The 26,779-nt window shown below is 38.0% G+C and overlaps 1 protein-coding gene across 1 annotated transcript; it reads left to right on the top strand.

Moving 5' to 3' along the window:
* The first annotated feature begins 402 nt into the window (after positions 1–402).
* Positions 403–25,243, top strand: LOC121518908 (pterin-4-alpha-carbinolamine dehydratase 2-like). Its single transcript, XM_041801598.1, has 4 exons — positions 403–577; positions 3,531–3,662; positions 22,788–22,868; positions 24,960–25,243. The coding sequence occupies exons 1-4, from the start codon at positions 467–469 to the stop codon at positions 25,053–25,055; spliced, it is 420 nt and encodes a 139-aa protein (XP_041657532.1). The 5' UTR covers positions 403–466; the 3' UTR covers positions 25,056–25,243.
* Positions 25,244–26,779: the final 1,536 nt, after the last annotated feature.

Below are 26,779 nucleotides of genomic sequence, written 5' to 3'. Positions count from 1 at the left end.
CCCTAATATGATTAGTCTGAATTCTCTTAATTAGTTGAGGTGAGAGAAAGGGCTGCAGTAAAATTTACTGATCAAATTTCAAAGTGTATGCTCCTGTATAGCTGTCAAAAACCCTTTATATACAGTACATACAGGAAGTATTCAAACCCCATTCACTTTTTCTTCTGTTTTATGTTGCAGCCTACAGATACAGTCGCAAATAATAATTTTTACTCTCATTAATCTACACTCATTACCCCATAGTGATAAATTTCGCCATGATGGCTTAACAGAGAATCTGATTTGCGTGACATAAATACATGCATGAAACAAAAAAGGAGTATTGTCGTTTTAAAGTAACCTCTGAAAATGTCATTTTAATCAGGCAGTAAACTAAACAGCCATGTTTAAGTGTAAGAGAACTGGAGGGGACACTCAGCAGAAGTGGTGGCAGTGGAGGGGGAGGACAGCCGACAAAGAGCTGGTTATGTCTGGGTTAATATTTAGCCTAAGGACGGTCAGCTCCTGGCCCTGTAAGCGTCTGTTCAGGCTTAGCAGTCTGCAGTTACTTCCACTCTCCAGGAACAACTCCAAAATGGTGAGTACTGCGGTGACAGTCCAGCTTGTAGCATTAGTATTTATAAGCATCTTAACTGCGTCTATCTGGAGTTAGGTATGCGTGTTATCTCGTGTGAGAAGCAACAACTGTACAAACTTATTATTGGCTCTCCAAGCAAGTGTCGGTAGCCGCGTGGAAGACGCGTTACTCCTAAGTGGGTATGACACGTCCGCCAAACCCCGTTAGAAATACACCATGTTTACATGGTTACTCGTTATAACACATTGGTGAAGTATAATTTGTATAAAGTTATAACATTTAGGGGCTGTTCTTTGATTCGGCGTTGGTATTATGAAAGATAAAGCGACATTCCGTCATTTGTGACTGCTGTGCAATAGTAGGCTATTTGAGCGTTTGCAAAAGCTTTAAGTTCAAATTTACACTATTAATTCATGTGGCTTGTTGAGGTGCCGAACTGAAAAGTGGGTTGTTACATTTCAGATAAGAGATACATTTCTTGAATTTTTAATGGGATATGGATAAGCGTATCAAATAGATGAAGGTTTAAAGTGGAGATGAGATCTTAATTTTTGTGAAACATAAAGAGTGCAGAACCGGTGTACACCTGCACAATGCACATTTTTAAAAGCGAACTGAAGCAATATAAATCATTTACGTATGGCCAATCATTTTCTGTTGGTTACATATTATTTAAACGTCAGTAAGTATTAATGGCGTATGCTACCGCCTAGCGGTCATAATGTTAACTGCACCCAGATAAATGCTACAATAAACGTGAATCAATCAGGCACATCACTGCATATCAAGACAAACTGACCTCATAGGATTACCATCTGTGACGTGTTGTACTAAGAACACACGTTTTAAAACTTAAACAAATTAGAGATGGGAAAAGTACACAAGTATTTTACCTGAGCAGAAGTGTGGTTATTCTGGTTAAAATGTACTTGAGTAAGAGAACTGGTCTATAATTTACTCAAGTACATGTAAAACAGCGTTTAAGTACTGGGTAATTAGTGGGGAGTTGTATAGTGAAATATGATCTTATTTGCAATAACAACAAAAGAAAAGATGTTCAGCCAGGTTGTTCAGGTAAAGTCACACCTCTGTGGTAAAGGCAACAAGTGGATAATCTGCAAAACTTCAGTCAGAGGTGGGCCCTGACAGTTGGACAAAACTAAAATTGTGATATTCCAGAATCGAATTGATTTTATGAATTTTGTGAAAATCTTTGAATTTTAATTTCCCCCTACATGGGAAAAGGACCTCTGACATGTTTTCCATTCATTTATTTCCTGTAGATTTGTTGCATTTATGATGCATTTTAATGAAATTGTCCACCCTGTCATGTCACTGTCCACCCTGTCATTTCCACGTTTTATGAAAATAAAGAAATTCTTTTCAAATGTTAGCAGAAACTTTTGTGTGATTCCTTTATTAACAAACAAGGGCCAAATAGTATTGATTGAAAATTTGACCAGATATCTCTAATGTTAGATTTTATTGAGAAAAGAAAGTGCAACTCACAGATTTTATAGAGAAGCAACTAGTTTACCATAATTTCATAATTATCCAAATACTTTTCCCATTAACTAAAATACTTTTTGATAAAGGGACTAAATAGCTTTCTGAAAATGTACATTTTATAATCACTATTTAAGTATTATAATGTATTGATTCTACTTTGAATTTGTCCCTGGCAGGGTAGACATATTTTGCTGTTTGCATGTACATAGTCTTGTTGCAGTTAATTTATAAAAAATGTTTGAGCTTGACCAACATTCATTTCTAACAGTATAACATCTACTTTATACAATGAATATAAAGTCTAATCGAAAATCTCAACTTTATTTTTTTGGAAATAGCGAAGTCTGAAAGGCACCCTATACTTATATTGACCCATATAAAAGGTAGAACGTTACCGCCTTAAACTGACTTTACCATTCAGAGACCACTCCCATCCTCTCCTGCCTGCACCTGCACTGCTTCGGCTCCGAGAGCTCTGGCTTTTGTAACGCCGGTGCTGGAGCAAACGGCCCAAGCAGGTAGTGCTCAGGACCACCACGGTCCGCCACCACTCCACAGCCTGCTTCAGGGGACTCTGGAGGGGAAAAATCCTCCACCTCAAAAGATCGCTCTGATGCAGCTCTGAGCTGGGGGTTCACTTATACTTTAAATATTTTACAATATGACAAAAGCTGCAGTAAGTTGATAATTTGTGACAAGGTGGGTCTCCTCTTGCAAGAACACAGCAGAGAGTCAACCTCATAGCAAGGCAATTCACGCTGATGAAGAAAATGCACTATGCGTCCTTTAGGAGCACCTAAAGTCTTAGGGGGAAGCTCTAACTCGGGGGACAACTTCACTCATGGTGCAAACGTAACCATAATCCATTAGAAACACGAGCAAAGGAACCCCAGAAGGGATCACAATACAACAGGAAACATCCAAACACATCTAAACACTCGGCCCAATAGTGTGATGTTGGCTGACATTTCTTATCAACACATTCTGGGCAGTGATGTGAAGTGGTTGCACTGTTCTTACATCTTTATGATGGGACTCCCCTCAGTCTATGTCAAGATAACATCTTTCCTGTGGTCCTCTTTACTTAAGGTGAAGTTAAAGGTCAAAAGGCTTTAAGGATGATTCTTCATAAAAAGAAGAACAATGCAACCATTTGGCATCATCATTACCCAGAGGGCTTTGCAGAACAATGTCAGCTTACATGTCCATCAATTTTTAGAATGTTCTCAAGATGTTAAAATCTAGTGTTTCTTTACACAACATTATGATGGCACTAATGCTAATATAAAAACATCAACATGCAGTCTAATGTCATGATATGCAGCGTTCCTTTTAAGTGTAATCAGATGTAAAGAGAGAACAGCTGATGCTCGTTATTATGTATTAAGACTATAACATAAAAAAATAAGATGTTTTAACACTTCTGGCTTTTGTGTGTCTCTAGTCTTCAGATGCTCACTGGCTCTCCCCTGCAGACCGGGATCAGATGCTGATGGAACTAAGAGCCACAGGCTGGGTAGAGGTGGAGGACCGGGATGCCATCTTCAAAGAGCTCAACTTCAAAACATTTAACCAGGTGTGTGCCTACTTAGTTAGTCTACTTCTATTGTCAGTGTTACAACTTCTCCAGAGAGAACATTTTTGTGTATAGAGGTTTTTTTTTCCTCAGTTCTATTGATTTTTCTTAAGATTAAGACTTTGGATGAATGGATAAAGGTAAGGCTTATAATTGTATTTTCAGGTGCAGATTATATGATCAGATGTCTTCTTTCCTGTCATCCATGTGTACTCATTATGATACGATCCAACATGATCCACTGTATTGTCAAATTGGAGAAATGTATTTTAGACTCCAGTCCTGCAAACAGTTAGCTACCACATCTTTGAAAATCTTTAAATGATTAAGCTGCAAACAAAATGATAACAGAAATCATTTCAGACACAGATCAACACACAGTGGTCAGACGTTTTGTTTTAATGTTGAATATTATTTGTTTCTCATATTGGACTCACTTTGAACAAGCTTAATTTGAAAGCAGAAGTGTAATGAATATTTTTCTACATCATATTTTTGAAATCAGTAAAGTCATATATTAGGGCCAAATCAGCATCTCAGTCTTTGGTTTGTGTCTATTCCAGACAGCTTAAATCTGCTTCAGCTGTGTTTTCCGTCCAGATGGCTTCTAGAGTCTGCAAAGAAACTCTTTATTCTCCTTTAGTTTTTGTAGAAGTCTGTCTCATATCTATGCAGTGGTCTTCAGGGGGCTGTTGCTGACTACAGGTTTATTTGATCAGGATCAGAATGCAGACTGCCAGACACACATCCATCTGACTAACCATCGGAAACACAAATTCATCTGTGTTTATACACTGATTGGTTGCAGGTGTAGCAGATGGCAGGTCCCCCATTACTTTAAAATGGGTTCAGGATTTAAAAAAAAAATGATTTCAAAAGACTAAACTTAGAGGATGTTGTCAGTTTTTATAATGGATCAATAAAGTTTTGGCAAGGACATCCAACAAGAGAAACTGTGGGAAATAGGAACATTTAACGGCAAACTAATCAAGTTATGTTTCTGCATTAAAGCACTAAGCTGCTATAAGAAACTAGCAGTCAAGGGTTTTTTGTTGTGTATTGATCCATGAACACTTTTATTGGTTCTGGCAGTGATCACAAATGTGTATGTTCATATCAAATTGTTGAATAGCTCTGCCTTTATAGTAACTGAAGTATAATGAGCTCAAACCTCTATCTACTGCTAGAAGAATATTCAGAATAAAAAAAATGCAAAAAATACTCAAATTAGAGAAAATATCCTGGACATAGATTTTGAGGGGATAAAAAACACATTTGTACATAATAACATCATGCATGCTCCTAAGCAAAATTAGAGAGAAGAGAAAAAAATGGCTGGATGTAAGGGAACATGCCTGTAACAGCAGCATTATTGAGTGTCAGAGCAGACTCCTCCCCACTTTACTGTTACACACGGTCTGTTAAAGGTGGACAGTTTTAAAAAGCTAATCTCTACAATAAACTTAATTTACAAAAAAAAACAAAAAAAAACATAGGACATACTAACCCATTTGGACAACACTTCTTTCCTTTTGTGTTTAAGAATATGCTCGAGATTTAAAAGAAAATGGCCAAATTATTGAATTATTTATGCAATCAATAAGCAAGCTCAGTTTTTTTTTAATTTTAATTATGAGCTGAAATACCTGTCCCCCTTCTCATAATATAAAACACCCTCCAGCTTTTCATTTCACGCGAATAACTGCCATTGTTTTGGAGTGTCACAATACACCTTAACAACCATTTGTCCCATGAAAACAGTTAAAATACAATCAAAAAAGTGTCTTTTTTTAACTCTGTAATATTTAATCAAGACCGTTAAACAGTTCAGTGAATCTCATTATACATTGAACTCTAGATTGTATTTTACTTTAGTCCATTAAAACAATACTCGGCAAAGTGTTGGTTGGATAAAAATGGCATTTAATGATGAGAAATTCAAATTACAATACTTTGGTATGATATTATGGTTGACATCTTTGAAATACAAAAATGACATTAAAATGTATTGTTATTAAGGTAGTAGGATCACTGAAAACTTTTGTCCTGGAATTTACAAGTCCTTAGATGTCAGGGTGGTGCAACTCTAAACATGGGTATTTTATTTCAAAATGAAGTGATAAATCAGGTTAGAGCATTATTTATTATTTATTTGACTCCAGCTGACACTCATGAGCAAGTGAAATCATTTATTCAGTAGACCCTTAACGAGTAAAGAAAAAATAATTTCTTTTGTCATTTGAGGGTGGGTACACTTTCCATGTCAGGTGGTACAACAAAGACAAAATTAGTTTACCATAAAACTCTTGGGTTGTCCATTTTTGAGCAAAGAACTAAAGTAACAACATGTATATTTAAGTATTTGCCTGTTTATTTGAAATTAGTTGCAAATTTCAGGTGGTGAATCTGCAAAAAGTTTCACCATATAACAAAAAATGTATAATTTGGCGCGCCAGTAGTCGAGTGGTTAAGGCGCATGCCATATATGTAGGCGACCCGGGGTTCGAATCTGGCCCGTGGCACTATTTCCTGCATGTCTCTCCCCGCTCTCTCCCCTGTTTCCGACTCTATCCACTGTCCTATCAAAATAAAGGCAAAAAGGCCAAAAATAGGTCTTAAAAAAAAAAAAAGTATAATTTATAGCTCTAACAATATTCATTTTACTTCTAATTAGGTAAATGAGGTATTATAAAAAATGTTGATTAAAGACAGTTTTGCTTTGGTTTGCAGCCACACTTTCTACGTCAGGTGGTGCAACCAAGGTAAAACATCTAATTCTATTTTACCATAAATTTCTTCATTTTATTGAAAGAATTTCCCTGATAAGTTTGGAATTAGTTGCAAATGTCAGGTGGTGCAACTGCTAATGAATAAAGCCTTTTAAGTCATCGACCTGTTTACCTTTGCAATATTATTACAAATATTTCAGTGCAAGTGTTTTTACAGTAGCCAGTGGTACTGTAATTTGAAAGATATTGAATGACGAAAGTGCAAAAACTACAGAAACAGGGTAGACTACATTGACATGCAGACATTGAAAGCACACAGGATCCGCTCTCATTTAGGTTTCTGTTTCATGTTTTCTTGGTGAGTTGGAGGTTAAAAGAATCCATAACACAATTTTCTATTGTGCATAAAAACTTTAAAAACAGGAATGTAACAACAAAAAAAAAAAAGAAAAAAAAAAGAAAAAAATCAGAACTCAAGATTTGTTCACAGGCTTTATTTCTTGGAGCTTAACCGAAATGAATGGGTAATGCAGTGAGTCCTACTGTCCATCCTTCATGTGGATACTTAGAAATGATGTGATGTGACTGTAACTTATATTTACTATATTTTATGACATAGATACTCCCAAACTCCCATTTGTGCTATTTCTTATAGGAAAAGGTCTGGGTACACTTTTTCTCCTTGTGAGTGCAATGCACCGGCATCAGGCATTAATGCAACACCAAGAACTGTCTGTAATAATTAAAGGAGTGCACAGTGACCCTCATAACATTTCGTATCTGTTCTAGTTCTTCTGAGGGTTTAAAAAAGTCTAAATATTTTTTAACTCTGCACATGGCGGGCAGCTCTTGACTTTTCTCAGCACTGTATCAGGCGAGGTAAACTGCAACATCTCAAGGCCACTTAGCGGACTTCCTCTAATCCTGTCGTTAGTTGTTTTAGCCCCTAAAATAGTCTGTTTTTACACTTCCCATGTTTGAAGTGGAGGGGCGGGCGCTGACCTCCCCCATCTGCTCCTCCTGGCTCTAAAGCCTCTCCTCTTACCCCGACACGTCAGGCCGCATTACCCTGAGACACACCAGGCCTCCAGTTGGCAGCAATTGGGGTTTCGATCAGAATGATTTCTTTCACAAACAATCAAATTGGTTAAAATGTTTCATCTGGTTCACAAACCACTAACAACCCTATCATTCCTTCTGGTGGGTGTGTTTTTTCTTTGCCACCCTTCTTTCTCCATCTTTCTCCCTCTCTGTCTTTGTGTGTCTCTCATTCCCACCCTGTGCCCTGTGTTATTGGGGAATGAGCTCATGTTGTTCCAATTTTATATGTTGGCAACTCTCTCTGCCCGTCTTTTATGCTCTCCTCCCAGCTCTCTGATGCATTCTCACAAACTCTGGAGCTCGTTTTTCATGGCTCTATTTAAAGGGCTTTTACCAGAGAGAGGGGGAATAGAGATGAGGAGCGACACGCTGGCTGATTTCCATTCACCACTTATCTTCAATTGATGGTTTCGAGGAAATCAGATCCCCAAGTTTATAATGAGAATAACAAATCCCCTCTCTGTGAGTTAAAACTTGTCCTTATTGTGGCCTCCAGGGGGCGGTAGAGTCACGTGTATGGCTGCAAATACAGGTGGCAGTCTGTTGAAGTGAAGCTGAAAGCACAAGGCACAGAGCCACTTGTAGCTGCAAATTACCTTAAGAGTTGGACAGCTGGATTTGTTTTTTTTTAGTTTATTTTTCTTTGATTACAGAAAGTGGAAAGTGTTGTGATGCTGTTGTGACTCGCTTTGTCATTTTTCTGTGGCATGTGGGTAAACTACAGTCAGAAGGAGTTATTTTCCTCATCATGTCTGTAATATCTAATTAGGTTTGAGAGGTCAAATCCTTTTCTTGGACTCTCCTCAGCCAGCGCGAATCACTGCAATCATACATGGAAACATCTCTGTGTGTGTCTTTAATACTGACAATTTTGTTTGAAACTGTGCTCGTTTTTCAGCTTGCAATCACTGGTGTTGTTTACTGGTTTTATGTTGTGCTTGTTTACAGATGACAATCTGCTTTACATTGCAGTGGCTCATAGATGCAGCATGAGTGAAACGGGTCGCCTTAAGCTACAGTTTGTGTAGGAGAGGTGACCTGTTCAGGCTCAACTGTTGTCATGTTAGACGAAGTTGACAAGGATGGCATTCCCTCTTTACCCACAAATATTCATCTCTGCAGCCATGAGAGAAATCACTCAAAGGCTACATTATGGATGCGAAAATTGCGGGTTATTATCTTGAGTCCCTCCTGTAAAGTGAATAAGCCACTTGTTGACTAACAGAGAGAAGGTTTTAGTCGAGTAAACGTCCGTGCTTTAAATGCAGAAAGTTGTTTTTGTGTACAGGTTTATGAGAAAGTTTACTACAGCCATCAAGTTTTGTAGACATTCATGGGCAGGTTTTAATATTTTTTTAGATAATTGTTTTATTTATTATTATATTTGTACTAAAGATTAATAGACAACAGTGTACAAAAATAAATGAAATGATACACATGAGGATTTGCTGCATTTGTCTTTTTATATGAATTAAATATTTACTAAATAGGTCTTAGAATGAAACTGAAGACATAATCTAGAATTATGTAATAATGTGGAGATTTATTTTAATGTTAGAGATTTAACTGAAAAAAGGATAAAAAGGAGAAATGGCTGTCACCTATTTGGTATACCTGAACAACCAAGTTTATTTTGACATTGCCACTGGATTATCAGAAGTATGCAGAAATGGAGCTTGTTTCCAGGGGTTTAAGTTGTTGTTGCTCTGATCCAGTTTACCTTTAGGAGCCCACTTGCTACTATTGCCGTCATTGTCAGTACTTTTCTTTTGACAATATAAACCACTCAAAAAATGTTTACCATGCTCATGTTTGGTATCTTTTAACAGCCAAACCTCAACTTAATGAGATTAAATCAATTTTTTTTAACTTTTATTTACTGTGTTAGATAATGGACCTCCAAAACATAAACATAGTAAAATGACATATCAAGCTAAAAATGAATCCTTTTTTCACATAATACATGCATCTATATTTTATTTTGTTGTCCACTAAACCAGTGGTTCCCAACCTTTTTCCCCTAGAGCCCTCCCCTACTTGTGTCTGAGAAAATCTAAGCCCCCCAGGACCAACTTGGAAAAAGTACACATCGGTTAACTGTTGTCAGTGACAAAATCCCAGCATAATAGGCCTATATGCACTTGTTTTTGACAAAAGGTCTATATATAAACTGTAATTATGACAAAGTATAAGGGCCACTCTAGAGAAGTTTAAAAGTTGATTTATGAGAAAATAAAAATGTAAAAGTTGTAAATTTCAGGAACCAAAACTAAGAATTTCTGAGATCATAAAGTCCAGAATTAAATCACTCTTTTCAGTTTGGTGTCTTGTCAGTTTTTGACTTGACACTATTGTAAATGAGCACTTTTTAATGTTTGTTTTATTATTATTATTTTTTATTTTGTGTTTTTCAGAAAAATACACTGATATGCACACAGACACAAAGTTTATGCGGAGATACAGCTGATGCACACAAAATAGTCAGAAAAATATAAACAGATCAAAAAAGACAGAAAGCATCTCCTATAATTCTTAGATAGCAATTATGTTGAATAATATGCTGTTATCTAAGTACATTATTTCATGTTCTCAAATGTCCAGATTGTTTGTCTGTTTTTTTCTTTTTTTTTTTTTTTTTGATTGTCTTTTTTCTTTTTTTACTCTTTATCATAATACATCCAAAGGTTCTAAAATGATGTTTCAAAGACTGGTTAAAAGCACTTCTGGACATCATTGCTGTGAGCTGCAGTGTAAATCTTTAGCTAAATTTAACTGGTCATTGATGGTAACCTTGGGTAACTCCTGCAAACAGCAGGTAAACTGCAACAAATCTCCCATCATACACGTTCTCTTCTGCTCAATCTCCTGACCTGAAGTTTTGGAGCGACCCAATATCAAATGTTGAAGTGATGCGTGCATAGCGCCTATACATAGTTGTTTTTTCCATAATTAACTGTCCCACTAACCTGACACGCCAGATAGATTGTGCCAGTGAGAAACAAGGAAACAGTCGTATCCATCTGCACTGCAAGGTTACTGTCCCACTGTACAATATTTTATGTGAACTATACAAGGAGAATTAAATCGCACTGACTGCTTTTTTACAAAATGAATGACATAAAATGCTGAAGTTATGCTTAATGCTTATGCTTAAGTTATGCTTAAGTTATTAAAGTGCCAGTCCTGTATAATATTAACCTTGCAAAGCAGATGGATACGCCCGTTTCCTTGTTTCTCACTGGCGAATCCATCTTGCAAAGCTCCCATCTGAACTGAATAGACCCTGTTAGAAAGTGACAGGACCAATCAGTGACGAGGGGCAGTACTTTCAGGCGCAGCAGTGTCGTGACGTAAACAAGCAGCAGCAAGAGCTGATGCAGTTATGGAGGAAGAGCTTAGCGTGGATGCTGCTAAAGCGCCAGTTTTATCAGAACTTGACAACATTTCTTCGTTAAAAGAAGAACAAAAAACAGCAGTGCATTGTTTTCTCTTCAAAAACGACAGAAGACGAGTACTTACATGTCTATACTCGCCATGTTTCACGTTATTCCTCAGCAGCTGCGAATGTGCAGCTCAATAGCGGCTATGTCACGTGTTTTGTTGTTCTGATTGGCCCGTAGAGATGTGACGGACAGAACGTTCACCCAATCACACTCCAAGTTTTTTTCAAAGCCTCTACCTTTCCTCAAACGTTTCCTATTGAAGCTCGTCAGGTTAGTATAATATAGAACACTGTACCCTATATGTAAAACACATTTTTAAATCATATTTAAATGATCATATTTCCTGTTTTAACTGACCTGCGGACATCAAACAAAAACTGTGAGAGAGCATAAAACTTGTACTTTCCACACAAAGTGATTGCAGTGCAACATTTGGGTTTGTTTTCATGCTATCCTATGACAAAAATAGTGCATGATGACTTAATGCTGGTGTGATCGTGAACCTCTAAGGTTTAAAGATATACATTTCATATATTGTGGATAATATGTTCACGAATAAACCAAAATAATGGCCAGAGACAGAGAAGATATTGATATTGGCAGATATGAAAATTTCAGTCAGTATTTACAACAAGTACTTTGGTTATAAAAATTGGCGTTTATCAGCAGTAATATGTAATATGGGCTGTAAGAACATATAAGTTATTGGAGTTTTAGTCTAGACCAGTGGTTCTCAACTGGTGGGTGGGGACCCAAAAGTGCATCGCGAAGCTATTACAGTGGGTCACTTACATGTGCCTGTAAAGAATTGTGGAAAAAGGTCTATGATGTGCTTTTATTTTGAAGGATATGTATCCATCTCTTTGTTTCATTACCTTTAGTTCTATCTCAAGTCCAAACTGGTACATTTAAAAAAAACATGGTTATCATTGAGAAATTTAAGGTAACTGGGTCATGATTTGTTGTTTAGGAGGTGTTGGTGGGCCCTCATGCTACACCACTTGAGAAGCACTGGTCTAGACCAGCAGACCTATGTCAGCTGAAGTCTTTTCATCATTCCTTACACCTTAAAGACAGTATTTAAGGACTGATATGTGTTCATTTGTTCATCCTCAAACTTTTGTGCGTTTTAAGCTTTGCAGTGTCAGGTCTGAACTTCATTTAAATATTGTATCAATATAAGTATCAGCTAAAATTCATTTTTTAATATCGGCATATCAGAAACCTGCAGAAATATAATACTGTACATCCCTAATCAGTATGGTAATATAAAGTGATCTTTAAGCCATGAACCTCTACAGATCTGCTTTAGAAACTGTTTGGAGTTAAACTAGTGAAATTTGTGTGAAAAATGTTTGTTGAAAGAATAAATAACTAAAAAAGGTTTACATGAGGAGCACAAACCATCATCTCTGAACAAAAAAGCACACCAGCAACTAACTTAAGTTGTTCACCACTGACTGAAAGAAAAGCATGAGAAACTTGGAAAAAGCTGCAGCGTCCACACAGCTTCTGGACTTAACTTCTAATTTTGAGCCTGAAGACAGAGCTGCTGTGTTTCCGCAGCCCCCTCTGCTCCCTCGCTCCGCTCTCAGATGCTGATCCCTCTTTTTATATTCAGTCAGGGTCTCCCTCTCCTCTAAATCTCCCTCAAGCCTCGGCCTCTCGTTACGGGCCTCGCTCTGCTTGTGTTCAATAAGATGTCCTACAACTAAACCTGAGCCCCTGGGTAAACCAAAGTCTCAGAGCCGTCCCCCTCCTGCTTTCTACACACATACGCAGACAGCCGCTATGGCTTGTTTAGCTCCCTACCTTTGTCTGGCATACAAAAAAAACCATTAAAAATCTTAAATGTGCTGTAAAATCTTTAAATTATTAAACTTTGTATCATGTCTTGTTAACTTATAAATAAATGAATATGGCAGACTAATAATAATAATAATTGGTAACAACAGAGAACATGGTATTTTTGTCATGCCATCACAACATAGAATTAGGGCTGTCAAAAGATTTAAGTTTCTAATCATGATTAATCTCAGGATTTCTGTAGTTGTTCATGATTATTGGCACCCTTTTCGTGCATTTTTAATTTCCACTATTTTGCATTTCAAATTGCGCTCGTATCATTTTAGATTTTCTATGGTCTTTACCATGGAAAAAAGAACCTGTTATGGATTGAAAAGGAAATAAGGAAAGAGAAAAAAAGGTGAATGTTTGCTAACGCAAGGTTCAGAGGAATTTTTACTTTTCCACTTAGCCGTCTGTGAGGTTTTACAGTGAAATGAGTCATACGGTAGCAGTGGTGGACTTATTTTTACATCACTGTGGCTGCAGGGAGAAGCTGCAGCAGCTTAACCTAAGTGTTCTGAAAGGGACAATAAAGCATGCGGTTCATTGCAATTAAAAATAATTAGTGCACTGATTGTGGATCGTAGTTAGTCGCCGTTAATGTGATTAATCTCGACAGTCCTACGTAAAATACATAATATATACAGATGGATGGTTTATCCATTGCAAGGCTAATAACAATATTTGTGTTGGAAAAAAACATTACTCCAGTTATTATTATTTATGTTAATAGGTCAAACTGTTTTTTAATGTCTCTAATTGACAGTTTTGGTTTTGTGAAAAAAAAAGAAAATTTTGGTCAGAACTTAATATTATAAGAAAATGTACGTTTTCTGTTTTGAAAATGGTAAAATTTGTCTAAAAAGGCTCTGAAAAACGTTGCATCATCAGTTTGTTAAACTGTTGTATTTATGTACACGTTTGCATAATCTCCCCACACAAGCCCTCACACTGTATCCCTCCCTCTGAGCGAGAGACCAGTTAATCGGCTCAGCGGTGTTCAGTTCCCACCTCGTCTCCAAACTGGAACTTTCCCTGGGAACTGGGGGCGTCCTGCATTCATCTGGTCTTGTGAAAAATGGCTGGAGGGAAGTGGCAAGGTGTGGCGCCCCAGCAGAGGTGGTTAGATAATCTTGCTATCAGTCGGTGGGTAAGCTAAGATGGCCCTGACGTCTGCTGCCTTTTCACCAGCCTGATGTCTTTTTAAGCCCCGGCTGGTAAGGCTGCAGTTAATGAGAGGGTTTGCATAAGTCGGCCTTAACACCATGCTTAAGTATTACATGACACTCTTCACATAAATAGGAGCTGACTTGCTTGAATGATTGTAACATAGGATATTTGTCACTTAATGAGTGCTCACAGCGGGCATCGCCTTAGTCAGAGTATCAAATTGAAGCTCTTCTGTGTTAACTTGAGAAGATTATGAAGTTACACACACCATGAAGAGCTCACTACATGAAATAACTTGGATGCTTGTCTTTGTAATTATCAATATTTTGCTATAAGTTACATGTCAACTCATCTGGCCAGCTGGAAGCCTGTGTGAAGTTGTTTGAGGAAAGAAGAGAAATGAGACATAAGAGGTGTGGTCGTCATCATCATCACCACCGCCGCCATGCAATTCACAGCGTTCTTGCCTTTCACCGCGGAGGAGCGAAGGTTTCATTGCAGGGGTAATCATCGGGTAGTCATGGTGGTGTGTAATGGAGGAGAGTCTTCATGTGTGTGTCGGCACATGTTTGTGTGAATCCCCAGTGTGTGATACGTGCGTGCAAGAGCGTGCGTGTGTGAGTCTGTCAGAGGCTAGTTAAGAGTAGGCACAATCTGCATGCACTTAGTCCTGGCAAGGCAGAGCAGGCGTTTCTAAGCCCCTGGACCGGGCAGCGGTGGAAAACCGATCTGTAAATAACAGACACATGTGTTTGAAACTGAGTCCTGTATTCCAGCCCACGGCCGCAACGAGAGAGAGAGAAACACAACTCTGCTTCGACGTCTCATCCAGTGTTGTATGACAATCATGCCGTAATAGCACCAAATCGGCCCCTCAGAAGCGGCTATGTGGGGAAAGGGGCACAGTGGGGGTCTGACGTCGGGTGTTTCTGATTATTTGAGATGGAGGCCTGGGTAATGTCATGTTCAATTATCTGGGTTTGACAGCTACAGCTTGTTGGGCCAGTCGGAGAGAGCGGACGGATGGATGGCTTGAGAAGTGCTGCTCGTACAACACAAAAAAACCTAAACAAAGCACCCTGAGAGGCAGAGTCCTTGACCTCTGATGACACAAGACCTCAACTGGAGTCAACTGGGAGTCAAGGCTGGTTTTATTTCCTTGTTTGGCCCAAGTGGAGGGCGATGAGTTGACCTACAGGTGACAGACAGGCATAGATCGCCACTTCACCAGCATTGTGTCCTGCTGCTCTCCTTACTGCCCCCGAGGGACGTCCACCTGTGAGAGAAGGCCAATGTAGGGCACTTTTTTTCAGGCTTTTACAGGATTTCAAGCTTTTTGGACATCCAACTCCAATTCATTTGTAGAGGGAGATTACTGCTCTCCATGAGTTTTTTTCACTCCCCACAAAGAGTCTTTTCTAAGGGTTCATGTTGCATAAGGCTGAACTCCTCATCTGCTGTTCCACCAAATTATATTTTGCTCCGTGGGTTGTTTGCACTGGTTTGGGTTAAACATGGAAATGCAGTTATTCAGCAAGTGTGAGACTTTGATTAAAGCAGTGTGGTGTACATTGTTGGCACAGGTAGTTTTGTATTCTGAATATAAGCTCTGGTTGGGGCTGGATCACTGCTAATTCAGTTTATTTAAATGCACGTGTAAAGGGAAAATCCATAGCTTTTGTTCTTAATAACTGGAAAAGATTATGGCAATTAAAAACTACCTAAATGTTCATTTGTTGTGCATGCTGACTTTTCCCTCAACAGCATTTTGAATCTGTGACTGCAGATGTGTTTGGATTTTAGACCCATCATTAAATCAGTTAACTTGCTATTTTGTGACCCATTTGGCAGTCATGTATTGAAAAGAAACTCTTCTCTGCATTAAAAGGGTTGTAAATCCACTAGTCCCACATGCAGATCAAGCTTGAAACCATCTCTGTCTCCTGCAGGAATACACATCAAACTTTTCCAGTAAGCAGCCATATTTTTTATGATTTTGATGAAGCCTGGCCATAACTAGCATTTTGGCAGTTGACCAATATCCTCAAACTCAGCCAAGAACTTTAAGTAGAGTTAAACTAATCTGTACTACCCTGATAAGATGTCCCTTTGATCACACTGTAATACTTGATGTTCATTGGTTACCATTTAAAATGAATAAAACCACACGTAACTGAAAAATAACTGTTACAGCTAAGGTTCAACAGATTTGGGTATTAATAAATATATCTGGATCTCCTTCCAGTTGGATGTGCCCAAAAGTCCTCCACAGGAAGTCGCCCAGGAGGCATCCTGATCCTGAGATACCCACCACCTCAGCTGGCTCCTTTCAATGTGAAGGAGCAGCTGCTCTACTTCGAGATCCTTCCAGATGTCCGAGCTCCTCACCCTATCCCTAAAGCGGGGTACACACATACAGATAATCAGGATGTTTTTGTCCTGATTTTCCCCCTTCTCAACCAACGACGGCAAATGCCCGTTTATCTCATGTCTTATAAGATTATCCTGTCGTCTGAGGTGTGTTGAGAGTGAATTTGTCCTGATAATCGGCTCCAAAAACAGTTGGGGCCGACAATCGTAAATATTAAACTTGTTCAATATTTACGACCAAAAATCTTTGTGTGTGGGGAAAGCCGACGACTCCCGAGTCATGACTCCGTGATTTGTGATGTAGAATGGAATGTAGCCAATCACGAAGCGAGCTGACTGAGGAACAAGGACGCAGGCGTAAATAAAAACAAGCATGGCTGACCTGCTGAAGCATCATAAAGTTTGGTGGACTTCTGTTCCTGTGTTACTAGGCTAATAACACCAGCCATTAGCTTCATTTGACAACAACTCACCTCTGGCTTGCCCAGTAGACTATGAAGTCCATGATTGCACTGTCGCCAGGATTTTCTCCACAGTCTTTTCTTTTTCTTTTTTTAGTTTGGGATTTTTCTGTAAAAAATAGTCCCAAGAACACCATCGTTCCCTCTTATTGTATGTCCTCTTCCATGTTGCATGTTGTGTTTTCCTGTTGTTGCTATGTTTCTTCTTCTTCATTTTTGTTAGATCACGTGTGATCATGCAAGATTTCTGGCTTGGAGGTTAAGATTCTAGATCGGTGGTGGGACAGAATCATGATGTGTGTTGTGTGCTGTGTTGAGATTATCGGAGCACACCACACAGTTCGATCAAAACTGTTCAATGCCTGATTTTTTTATCTTCACGTGTGGGTTCTCTAATAGATAAAAAATCTCTTAAGCTTTAGAAAATCCTTATGTGTGTACTCTGCTTAAGGCTGAGCCCAGCCACCCTCCTAAGGAATCTCATTTCGACTGCTTGTACCCGAGATCTTAACCTTTCGGTCATTATCCAGAGTTCATGATCATAGGTGAGGGTTTGGACATAGATCAATTGGTAAATCAAGAGCTTTGCCTTTTGGCTCAGCTCCCTCTTCGCCACAACGGTATGATACAGCGCCTGCAAAACTACTGATGCTTCTGCCGGTCAATCTCAATGTTTTCTCAATGTCAATGTTTTTAAATGGAAATTTCATTTATTAAGGAAAATACCCATCAAAACCTACCTGGACTTATGTAAAAAGTAAAACCCAATAACTGGTTGTTCCACCCTTGGCAGCAAGAACTGCAAGCGTGCATTTCCAACAACTGTCATCAAGTCTTTCACATGTTTGGAGGAATTTTGACACTCCCTTAAGTCTGGACTTTGACTTGGCAACTCCAAAACCTTCATATAGTTTATTTTTAAACCATTCAGAGGTGGACTTGCTGGTGTGTTTTGAATCACTGTCATACTGCATAATCCAAGAGTGCTTGAGCTTGACGTCATGAACTGATGGCCTGTAGATGTCTTGAGATGTTCTGGGTTCTGTTGTGACCTCTTGGATGAGTTGTTGATGTGCTTTCTGAGTCATTTTGGTTGGCCGGCAACTCCTTGGAAGGTTCACCACTGTTTCAAGTTTTCTCCATTTGTGTATAATGGCTCTCACCTTGGTTTGTTGGAGTCCGAAAGCCTTAGGAATGGCTTTGTAACCCTTTCCAGACTGATTGATGTCAATGTTCTCATCTGTTGTGGAATTTTTTGAGATCCCAGCATGATGTGTTGCTTCTTGAGATCTTTTGGCCTACTTCACTTTGTCAGACAGGCTCTGTTTAAGTGAGTTCTTGATTTAACAGGTCTGGCAGTAATCAGGCCTGGGTGTGACTACTGAAATTGAACTCAGCTTTCCAAAAAATGTGCTCAATCACAATTCAATCATAAATTTGTTTGATCTGAAACATGTAAGTGTGACACATATGCAAAATAATAATAATAATAATAATAAAAAAATTCTGAAAGGGGGCAAATACTTTTTTTTTCACAGCACTGTCATCAGGGACAACAAGATTGTTTATTGTAGCTCTTGATAGATTCTTATTCACCAAAAATAAACATTTTAAAACAGAAGAACAGGGGTTAACTGTCTGTATACATTGTTATCTATATCAATATAACAACATCAGTATGACAATTATTCGCCATAAAGCTCCTGTGAGACATTTTATTTTATTTCTTCACCCCTGACAAATAGAAAGCAACCAAATCAACCTTGGGACACTTATCGGAATGGAGATCAGTATTACAAAAAGCTGGAATTTGTTGAGGGGGGGTTGATGGAGCAGAGGAACCCTATCATACTAGGCATACACAAACTTGTTTTTGACAAAAGAGCTGTGAATAAACTATCCATTATTACAACAGTATATTAGGGCTGCGCTAGAAAAGTAATAGTATACCCAAAATTCTGAACTTTAAAAGTTTAAATTAGGGGAAAAAGTTGAAATGTTTGACTGTAAAAGTCATAAATGCACATGAACCTAAACTATGAATTATTGAGATCATGAAGTCCAGAACCAAACCGCTGTTTTCAGTTTGGTTTTTCTTGTAAATTTTTGACTTTACACAGTTGTAGATTTACAATTTTAAAAACTTGAAATTTTTGAGTGTCTTGTGTCAAAATGTAAGAATTGTTAAACTCGGAAATGTCAAATTTTTTTTTTTCTTGTAAATGTCCACCCTTTCAAACTCTGAAATTCTGAGTTTAATTTCTAGTAAATATACAACTTTATAATCTCAAAAAAAATTAAAATAAAATAAAATAAAATTAACAAAATGTTGACTTTCTTGCTAAAACCCCCCCCCCAGATTCTCTTCCTTTTTATCTTTTATGTTGGCCCTAATACTGTTGTACATTACATTTCTAATCATGATCTAAATTATATATATTCACATCTACTTTGACAACGCCAGAGCAGACAGGGTCCTGCATCCTCCTGAGATCTTTGTGTCACCACAAGGGGTGCCCATAACCCAGGTTTGGAACTACTGGGTTATGGCTGATTAGCTTTAGTATAGCATAGTTCCTATATATAAGTTATAGCATGTTAATGTTATCCCAAACTAAAATTTAGTTTGGTGCATGTCTTCCCCCACTCTCTCCTTATATTTCCTGTCTCTCTTCAACTGTCCTATCTGTACATTAAGCCCCCCCACCCCAAGAAATATTTAAAAAAATGAAATTATTATATTAAAGTAAAATAGTGTAATCACTTGCTTTTGTTTTATTTTTCAAATGGAAAATGTGCACCAATCCTACGTGTTCACACAGAGTCTTTTAGCTGTCAATCAGTGTTCCTCTGCAGCAGGTCAGCCAGAGCTTACTGAGAGGGAGAGAAAAAAGGGGACATGTTCAAACAACACCTGACATGACAGCCTGCTTAACCATCTCCATTAGAGCCAATGAGAAGTGAGAAAAAGCAGACCGCCTCAGACCCCAAATTGGTGCCAGTGGGGTCAAGTTGCAGGAATATGCCAATTACTTAAATTGATCAGGAGACCGTTTCCTTGATAACCAATTTGATCGAGCTGCTGATCGTGTTACAGCTGTTGCTCTGCACAGGACGAATACAAAAAAAGGCTTAACTCAATTTCTCCAGCAGAGTAATTCAGTTTGGCCATGTCAGGTGATGGACGTAAACAATGGCAGTTCAGTTGATTTAATTAGACAGGGAGGAAGTATTTAGAGGCTTAATTGAGATTGCAGTGGGAAATTGCTCTGAAATAGGTCTACCTGATTTTTTTTCCTCTCTTCACTGCGGGCATGACGAGGGATTTCACTCTCCGCTTTGTAGATAATTAGAATAATCGTAATCACTCCCTGGATGGCCTGTGATTGGAGAGAGACACATGCCAAACTCCAAATATGAAGAGTGTATGTGTTTCTGAGTGTGTGTGTCTGCATGCTGTCTGCTCCTGACGGGGGTGTGGAAGTATGTACATGCATGCTTTCATGAGAGGGGTTTGTGTGCTCAGAGAGGCCGTCTTCTGCTTCTCTCTGCAGGAATGATCCACATGCAGTGCCGGCCAATGCTCCTTTTTAAGCTGCAATGATTAACCTATTATTCCAACGGTCCAAAACAGGCTGATAACGTATAGACAATTAATGAATGCTGATGAATCATCAAGTCATTGGGTCTGTGTGGAGAAAAAAAAATAAAAACCTTTCTGTTGCAACTTGTTTGACACAATTTTTTTTATTTTTTTCAGTGTCTTGTAATATTTCACTAAATATCTTTGGGTTTTGTAGTCTTCATAGCACAAACAAGACATTTAAACATGACACCTTAGGCTTTCAGAAGTTCTGTTTGTCAGACCAGAAAACTTAATAATTCTCAGTAAAATCATAATTCTGTCCTTAAAGCAAAAAAATCACTTTTTTGGCACAGTGGTAGAGAAAAGTTGTTTGTAAGTACCTCTGGAGGATTGTAATATTGTGATTCATCACAAGTTTGTCACTTAATAAGATCAGTCACTGACCAGGTTGGGTATTTTGTCATTTTCAATGACAATATTAGGTTCTAAACCTTATGAAATGGTTCCTTTCTTATTACATTTTTCAGATTTCTTATATAAAGTAGTAAAACTATGCTACAAATAATGACTTATTACCACATCAGGGACAGAGGATCAAAATTTGCTTTCAAATAGTATAAGATAAAATCAAAAAAGTATCATTGTAGAGCATTATTGCACAGCTAAAGGTTGTACTGATAAAATTAGTCAAAATCTCAACTAGTTTGTTTTTGTAGTTTTTTAAAAATCTAATTTGTATTGTAATCTAAAAACTTTGGGAAAGAGAGTGCAGACTTTTAGGTCCATCTAGGTTTAACATATGCAGGTTTTACATTTTCCCATGTAAAATAGAGGCATTTTGATAGCACACAAAACCTACAGTGTGCCTTGGATTGCTTTTTGAAGGACACCTGCAGTTTTAAATTTTTTTTTACCATGTGTTTTTGGTTAAACCCTTTTTTCAATTATGCAACCACCTGACCACTGTTAGGTCCATTTAGGTTAAACTTAAGCAAGAAGAAAAAACTTTACAGAGAAAACTTAATTTTTTGAGATTAATAGAAATCCCATTTTACACAATGTCCCAACTTTTGGGATATTGTGTACATTGTGCTTTAAATTAATATGACTGAAAATAGAATACAGTAATTTGCAAACCTTTTTCATCTTAAATTCAATTTAATACACCACAAGACAAGTTCATAATGACTAAATAACATAATCAAAAGATTTAGAAAATCTGGGGAAATCTCTAGAGGCAACGCTGAAAACCAGCATTGAATGCCTGTGACTTTTAATACTCCATGAAGCACTGCATGAAAACCAGGCACTATTCTGTGATGATATTACATCGTAGCCACATGAGCCCTTCAGAAAACCATTTTCAGTTAAAAGTATATCACTGCATCTACAAATGTAAGTTAAGTCTACAATGCAAAATGATCACCATCATCCAGAAGCCTCCCTGACTTCTCTGGTCCCAACTTCATCTGGGATAGACTAACCTGAAGTGGATAAGTATGCTCTGATGAGTGCACAACTCCAATTTTTGGGGGGGAAATAATTGAAATGGAGTCCTCCAGGCTTAAGAGGAAAGGACCATCCAGATTTTTATCAATTCAAAATTAAAAAGCCAGCTGCTGTGATGGTGGGGGTGTATTGGTGCCCATGGCATAGGTAACTTCAACATCTCTTTCAGGAACGTTCCTCTTTATTACAGCAGGACAGTATCTAGCCACATTCTGAGGAGTTATAAAATCATGACTTAGCAATTAAAGAGTGCAGGTATTAAACTGGCCTCCATGCAGACCAGACCTGTCTCCCATTGAAAATGGAGGGTACATTATGAAGCACAAAACACAACAGTGGAGATCTTCCACTGTTGAGCAACAGAAGACGTACATCACACAAGAATGGAAAATAATTCCACTTTCAGCACTTAAATTCTCAGTGTCTTCAGCTGACATAGTGCTGTTGGAAGAAAGGTGATGTAACACAGTAGTAAATATACTCCTGTCCCATCTTTTTTAAAGACATCAAATTCAGAAAATGTGTGTATTTTAAGAAAAAACAATGGTGCTTACCAGTGGCATCAGTTTGAACATATACACTGTACTCAATTAAATGTAGGTTGAAAAGGATTTACAAATCACTGTGTTCCATCTTTAATCACATTTTGTAGGGACATTTTTGAATTTGTATTCAAGTTTGTGTTTTTGGAGGCATGCTGCTGAGATTTGTGGTGCTTTTAACCTTTTTGCAATGTGATGCAAATGTGATGAAAGTTGTTTCTAATTTTTGTGTCTGCTGTATTTATAAAAAGTCACAAAACAGCTGCACAATAAAGTGTTTTTAATTTTTAACCTTTCAGGTTTTTAGTAGGGATATCTATTTCCTCCATGGTTTTAATGTCAGTTGATTTGTTTCCTCCTCTCCAGGCGTTTGGCTTCATGTCTCGTGTGGCTCTGCAGGCAGAGAAGATGAACCATCACCCAGAGTGGTTCAATGTTTATAATAAGGTAATAACTTCCTTCACATAATGGCCCATTATGCAGTCTGTAATAATGATGGAAAACATTTCTTATTTCTTCATTATTTTAGTTTCTATGCCAGAAATCACAGCTTGTAGAATCAGTATTACCATGGTCTTCCGTTGAAGTTTCTGCCTCATTTGCAAATTATTACAAAATCAAAAATATAAATACACAGAAATCATCAACCTTGGATAAAGTCTGATATTTTTCAAGTAAAACAAGCCTCAGTGATGTAGAGAGCTCTGGTACCCTCAGTAAGAATGATATTAAAATGCAGTAGCTTTACGTCGTAATCCCATCGTTGTTCTTGGGAAAACCTTTCCAAATAACTTTGCCTCCCCTTCGTACAGCCCCACACAACCCCTACACCCACAAAGTCTCTCACTTTCTCTGCCTCAGAAATAAAGCAGTGGTTGATATGACAGAGCTGGTCCCTGAAAATCTCTCCGCATTAGGCTGCAGCCACTGGGTTAGTGTGTGGTGGAGCAGGCTGCTCTAACAGGAATGCTGCTCCTAATCCACTCTTTATTAAAGTGGCTGTAGCACGGTGCTGCAGGTCTCTGCAGGGCCCCCGCAGCACTTTCCACCAGACACTTACACATAAATCCCTCTCAGAGTGAGCTTCAGCCTCCACTAAATACACCGTGTATGCTGAGCTTCTGCTAATATTCGATTAATACGCCTGCATGCTCTGTTCTGTTTTCTTGGCTCTCAGTATGAGCATGTGAGTTTACAAACATTTGTGGCTGGGCTTTAGAGCCGCTCTCCTAGGAAAAATCTCATTGGTTTAATCAGACATTACTGGGCGGAGCTTAAAACATCCCTTCATAATTTCAAATGCAGTCTGTAGGAAAGATTCAAATGTTGTAGCAGTAGCTGACAAATTACAGGAGCCCTCCATGTAGCAGACTTTGGGTGCATATAGCAAAAGCAAATCTTGTGACTGAGTCACAGAGTGAAGACTGTAGCTTCCTGCATTTTTCACATGAATAAAATCACACAGGTATGAGAGAAGCAGATTGAGTATAGCTTTATAAATGAGGATACGTCAATGATTTTGTCTATGTGGGGTCAGTCAACCACTGAACTCAATCATACAGAGAACAGTGATGAGTCAAGGACTTCAGATTGGCCCTCAGTGCCCCATGGTACACACCAATGAGAAGATGAATATATGAAAATCACTGCAATCAATCAGAGGCATAACAGTGTATGCTTTATTTTGAAAATGGAGTGTTTTATTTTGCCACTAATAAGCCACTGTGTCATGAGACCACAATTGCTTACAACATAGGTTTCCTCCTCCTACCAGCTGATCGACACTTCCTCTGTTTAATATACTTCCTGTTGACAAATACATCACACAACCAGACTAATATTATCAAACAATCTCTTGATAAAAGTGAAGTAAGCTTCTTTTTTCACAAACAAGTCTTAAAGCGTCTTCTTCAGCTGGTAGAGATGTGGTAATAATGAAGGGGCGCTCAAGGAGATAGTTTTGTCTTCAGCATAGTGATTGTCAAGACCATGTTGATTCCAGAAAATATATTTTACTGACTTGAAATTAAATTTAGATCATTTCTCTTTAATTCAAAATGGATATCAGAAATATTTTGCTGTAGGTCGTGTGTCCTGAATGAAGGTCATGATGTACTATAATGGAAGACCTGGCAGCTTTCTATTTAATATAAGGAAACTTTACTACAGATCTTCTCTAACCACAGGCTTTGCCCTACAGAAGTCTATATGGATAAAGTGGATGAGGTTGTTTCTTGATTTAAGTATTCTGTATTATTGAGCTTTAAGAGGAAAAGAACTAATTTCCAGAGAAAACTAAAAATAATCATTTCAAAGAAAAGAAATTGTTGATGTTGATTTTAATAAACCTAAACCCCTGTGAAAGATAGAAGGTGAACAGTAATGATAGTCAGCAGTTACACCAACCCCCACTGGCCACCAATCATCATACCAACATTTAACTTTTTTAAATTTTACCTAAACTATTAAAATCTTTTATTATTATTTATCCTTTAACATTATAGCTTTGTGACTAATAAGGCATCTTTTGCCCCACAGGTCCAGATTACACTGACTACCCATGACTGTGGAGGACTTTCAAAACGAGACATCAAGATGGCCAAGTTTATTGACAAAATAGTTCTTTCAATGTGATGTTTTGCTTATTATTCATAAAGTTTTGATGCGGTAAATTAACAGCTTTGCTCTGACCAAATGTTTCCTGTCTATTTTCATCCATATAAAACTGCTTTTGCCTTCAGTATGACTGGAAGATGTTCTAATTTTTTAGTTTGCTGCATATTTTGTACAAACTCTGCAAAAATAAATCAGATTTTGTTAAACAGTGTTTTTGTTGTCATTTATCCTGAGTTTCGATCTCATGAATACTCGCCGCCTTGATTAGCTCTGTGCTAGCTTACATGTTAGTCATAAGGTATTTAGACTAATGCTAAATACACTCACACTCCGTTGACTATTTCTGCCAACAAATGATATCATAAACGCAGCTTTCACAAGTGCATTGTGGACGTTTCTGTCTCCTCTGATATTTTCGAACACTTGCGCTACAAATTTGACTATTTCCTTCAGAATACTTTGTACTTACACCGGGGAAAACTAGGTATTCGTATCCATTCATTCGGGTGTGAAAGCTTGCCTAACGTAGCAACAGTAACCAAGGGGTCTTTGCAGAGTTGCGACCTGCTTGCAAAAGACCAAGGTGAGAGTTTAATACAAGTCTACATGATTATCCACATTTGAGGCATTTCCCCTCATATTTCTGTTTTTTCTCCTAATAGTAACAATTTTAAGTTTCTTATTTCTGTGGGACTAGAGTTGATAAAACTAACTGAAACTTGAGGTTACATGTAAAAACGCAAAAAGTCCTGCAGACTGTATTGTACTATTGACATTTAATGTATCGATTAAACCTCTAGAGGTATTTCTTCTTTGTGTTTCACTCTCAATTTCTGACCTTTCAAGTTTTGAAGCCCCCCTGGGAAGTTTTACCTCAAAATAAGGGGCTTTAATTTCTGATTTAAATTTAAAAAAAACAAAAAAGCAAGCAAGATAAATGTTGGCCTCTTTCTGTAAAAAAATAGTATTTATCTGCATGCCACACCTTCCACATGGTAGGTGTAAGATAAAACATGCAGCTTTGGAAAAAAGCCAAGGACTCATTTTTAGTTGAAAATTAGACACCTAAAATACAGAAGCAGGAGTTTTATTTTGGTAGAAATCCTTATTCAAAAATGTGAGGACAGGAGATAATTTATTCTACTTTATCCATAGTGGGCGCTACAACAAAAATTGCTCTCAGTGACTTAAACATCTCTGGTGCCTTCCATAATGATAGAAAACTGCAAGAACAATAGTTATCAGCTTTAATGTTGATGGCTGTAGTTGAGTTTAACACAGTTATCTGAGCAGAATGATGTGACTAGAAAACTCATCCTTAAAATGTTGTCTCTGTAATCCTTTTTATAGCAAACCCCGCAAGAGAAAGCCCATGATGAAGATGGCCCTCCATCCATAGAAAATAAGTCACCAGAAACAAAGACAGCCATCTGCGAAAGGGAATCACTGAAGAAGAAATGCTGCTGTGACCCTAAACAAGATGTCTTCATTGAATAGAGCTACTTCACCAGGGGAAAGAGAAAGGCTCCTGCTGATGACATGATGTCCCACAAGAGACAAAAGGTGGAAAGCATGGAAAATGCTGGACCATGCAACCCTAAAGAGGAACGGGTGCATGGTTCAAAGAGTGATCAACAGAAGACACTTGTTCAGAGGAGTCCACAGAGATGACAGAGGAGGAGAACTCCATGATCCAACTGTGGTCCTCTTCTTCATCTTCAGCTTCTTCTTATGGGGGCCAC

The sequence above is a fragment of the Cheilinus undulatus genome, linkage group 12 (assembly GCF_018320785.1).
Source record: "Cheilinus undulatus linkage group 12, ASM1832078v1, whole genome shotgun sequence".
Classification (NCBI taxonomy): Eukaryota; Metazoa; Chordata; class Actinopteri; order Labriformes; family Labridae; genus Cheilinus; species Cheilinus undulatus.
This window is presented reverse-complemented; position numbering and strand designations above follow the sequence as displayed.

What these genes read in the sequence shown, in the direction of transcription:
- LOC121518908 (XM_041801598.1), top strand. Translation starts at nt 467, where the DNA reads ATGTCTGGGTTAATATTTAGCCTAAGGACGGTCAGCTCCTGGCCCTGT. An exon ending in ACTTCAAAACATTTAACCAG is followed by an intron (nt 3,663 to 22,787) that starts GTGTGTGCCTAC and finishes CCTCCTCTCCAG; the next exon opens with GCGTTTGGCTTCATGTCTCG. An exon ending in GGTTCAATGTTTATAATAAG is followed by an intron (nt 22,869 to 24,959) that starts GTAATAACTTCC and finishes TTTGCCCCACAG; the next exon opens with GTCCAGATTACACTGACTAC.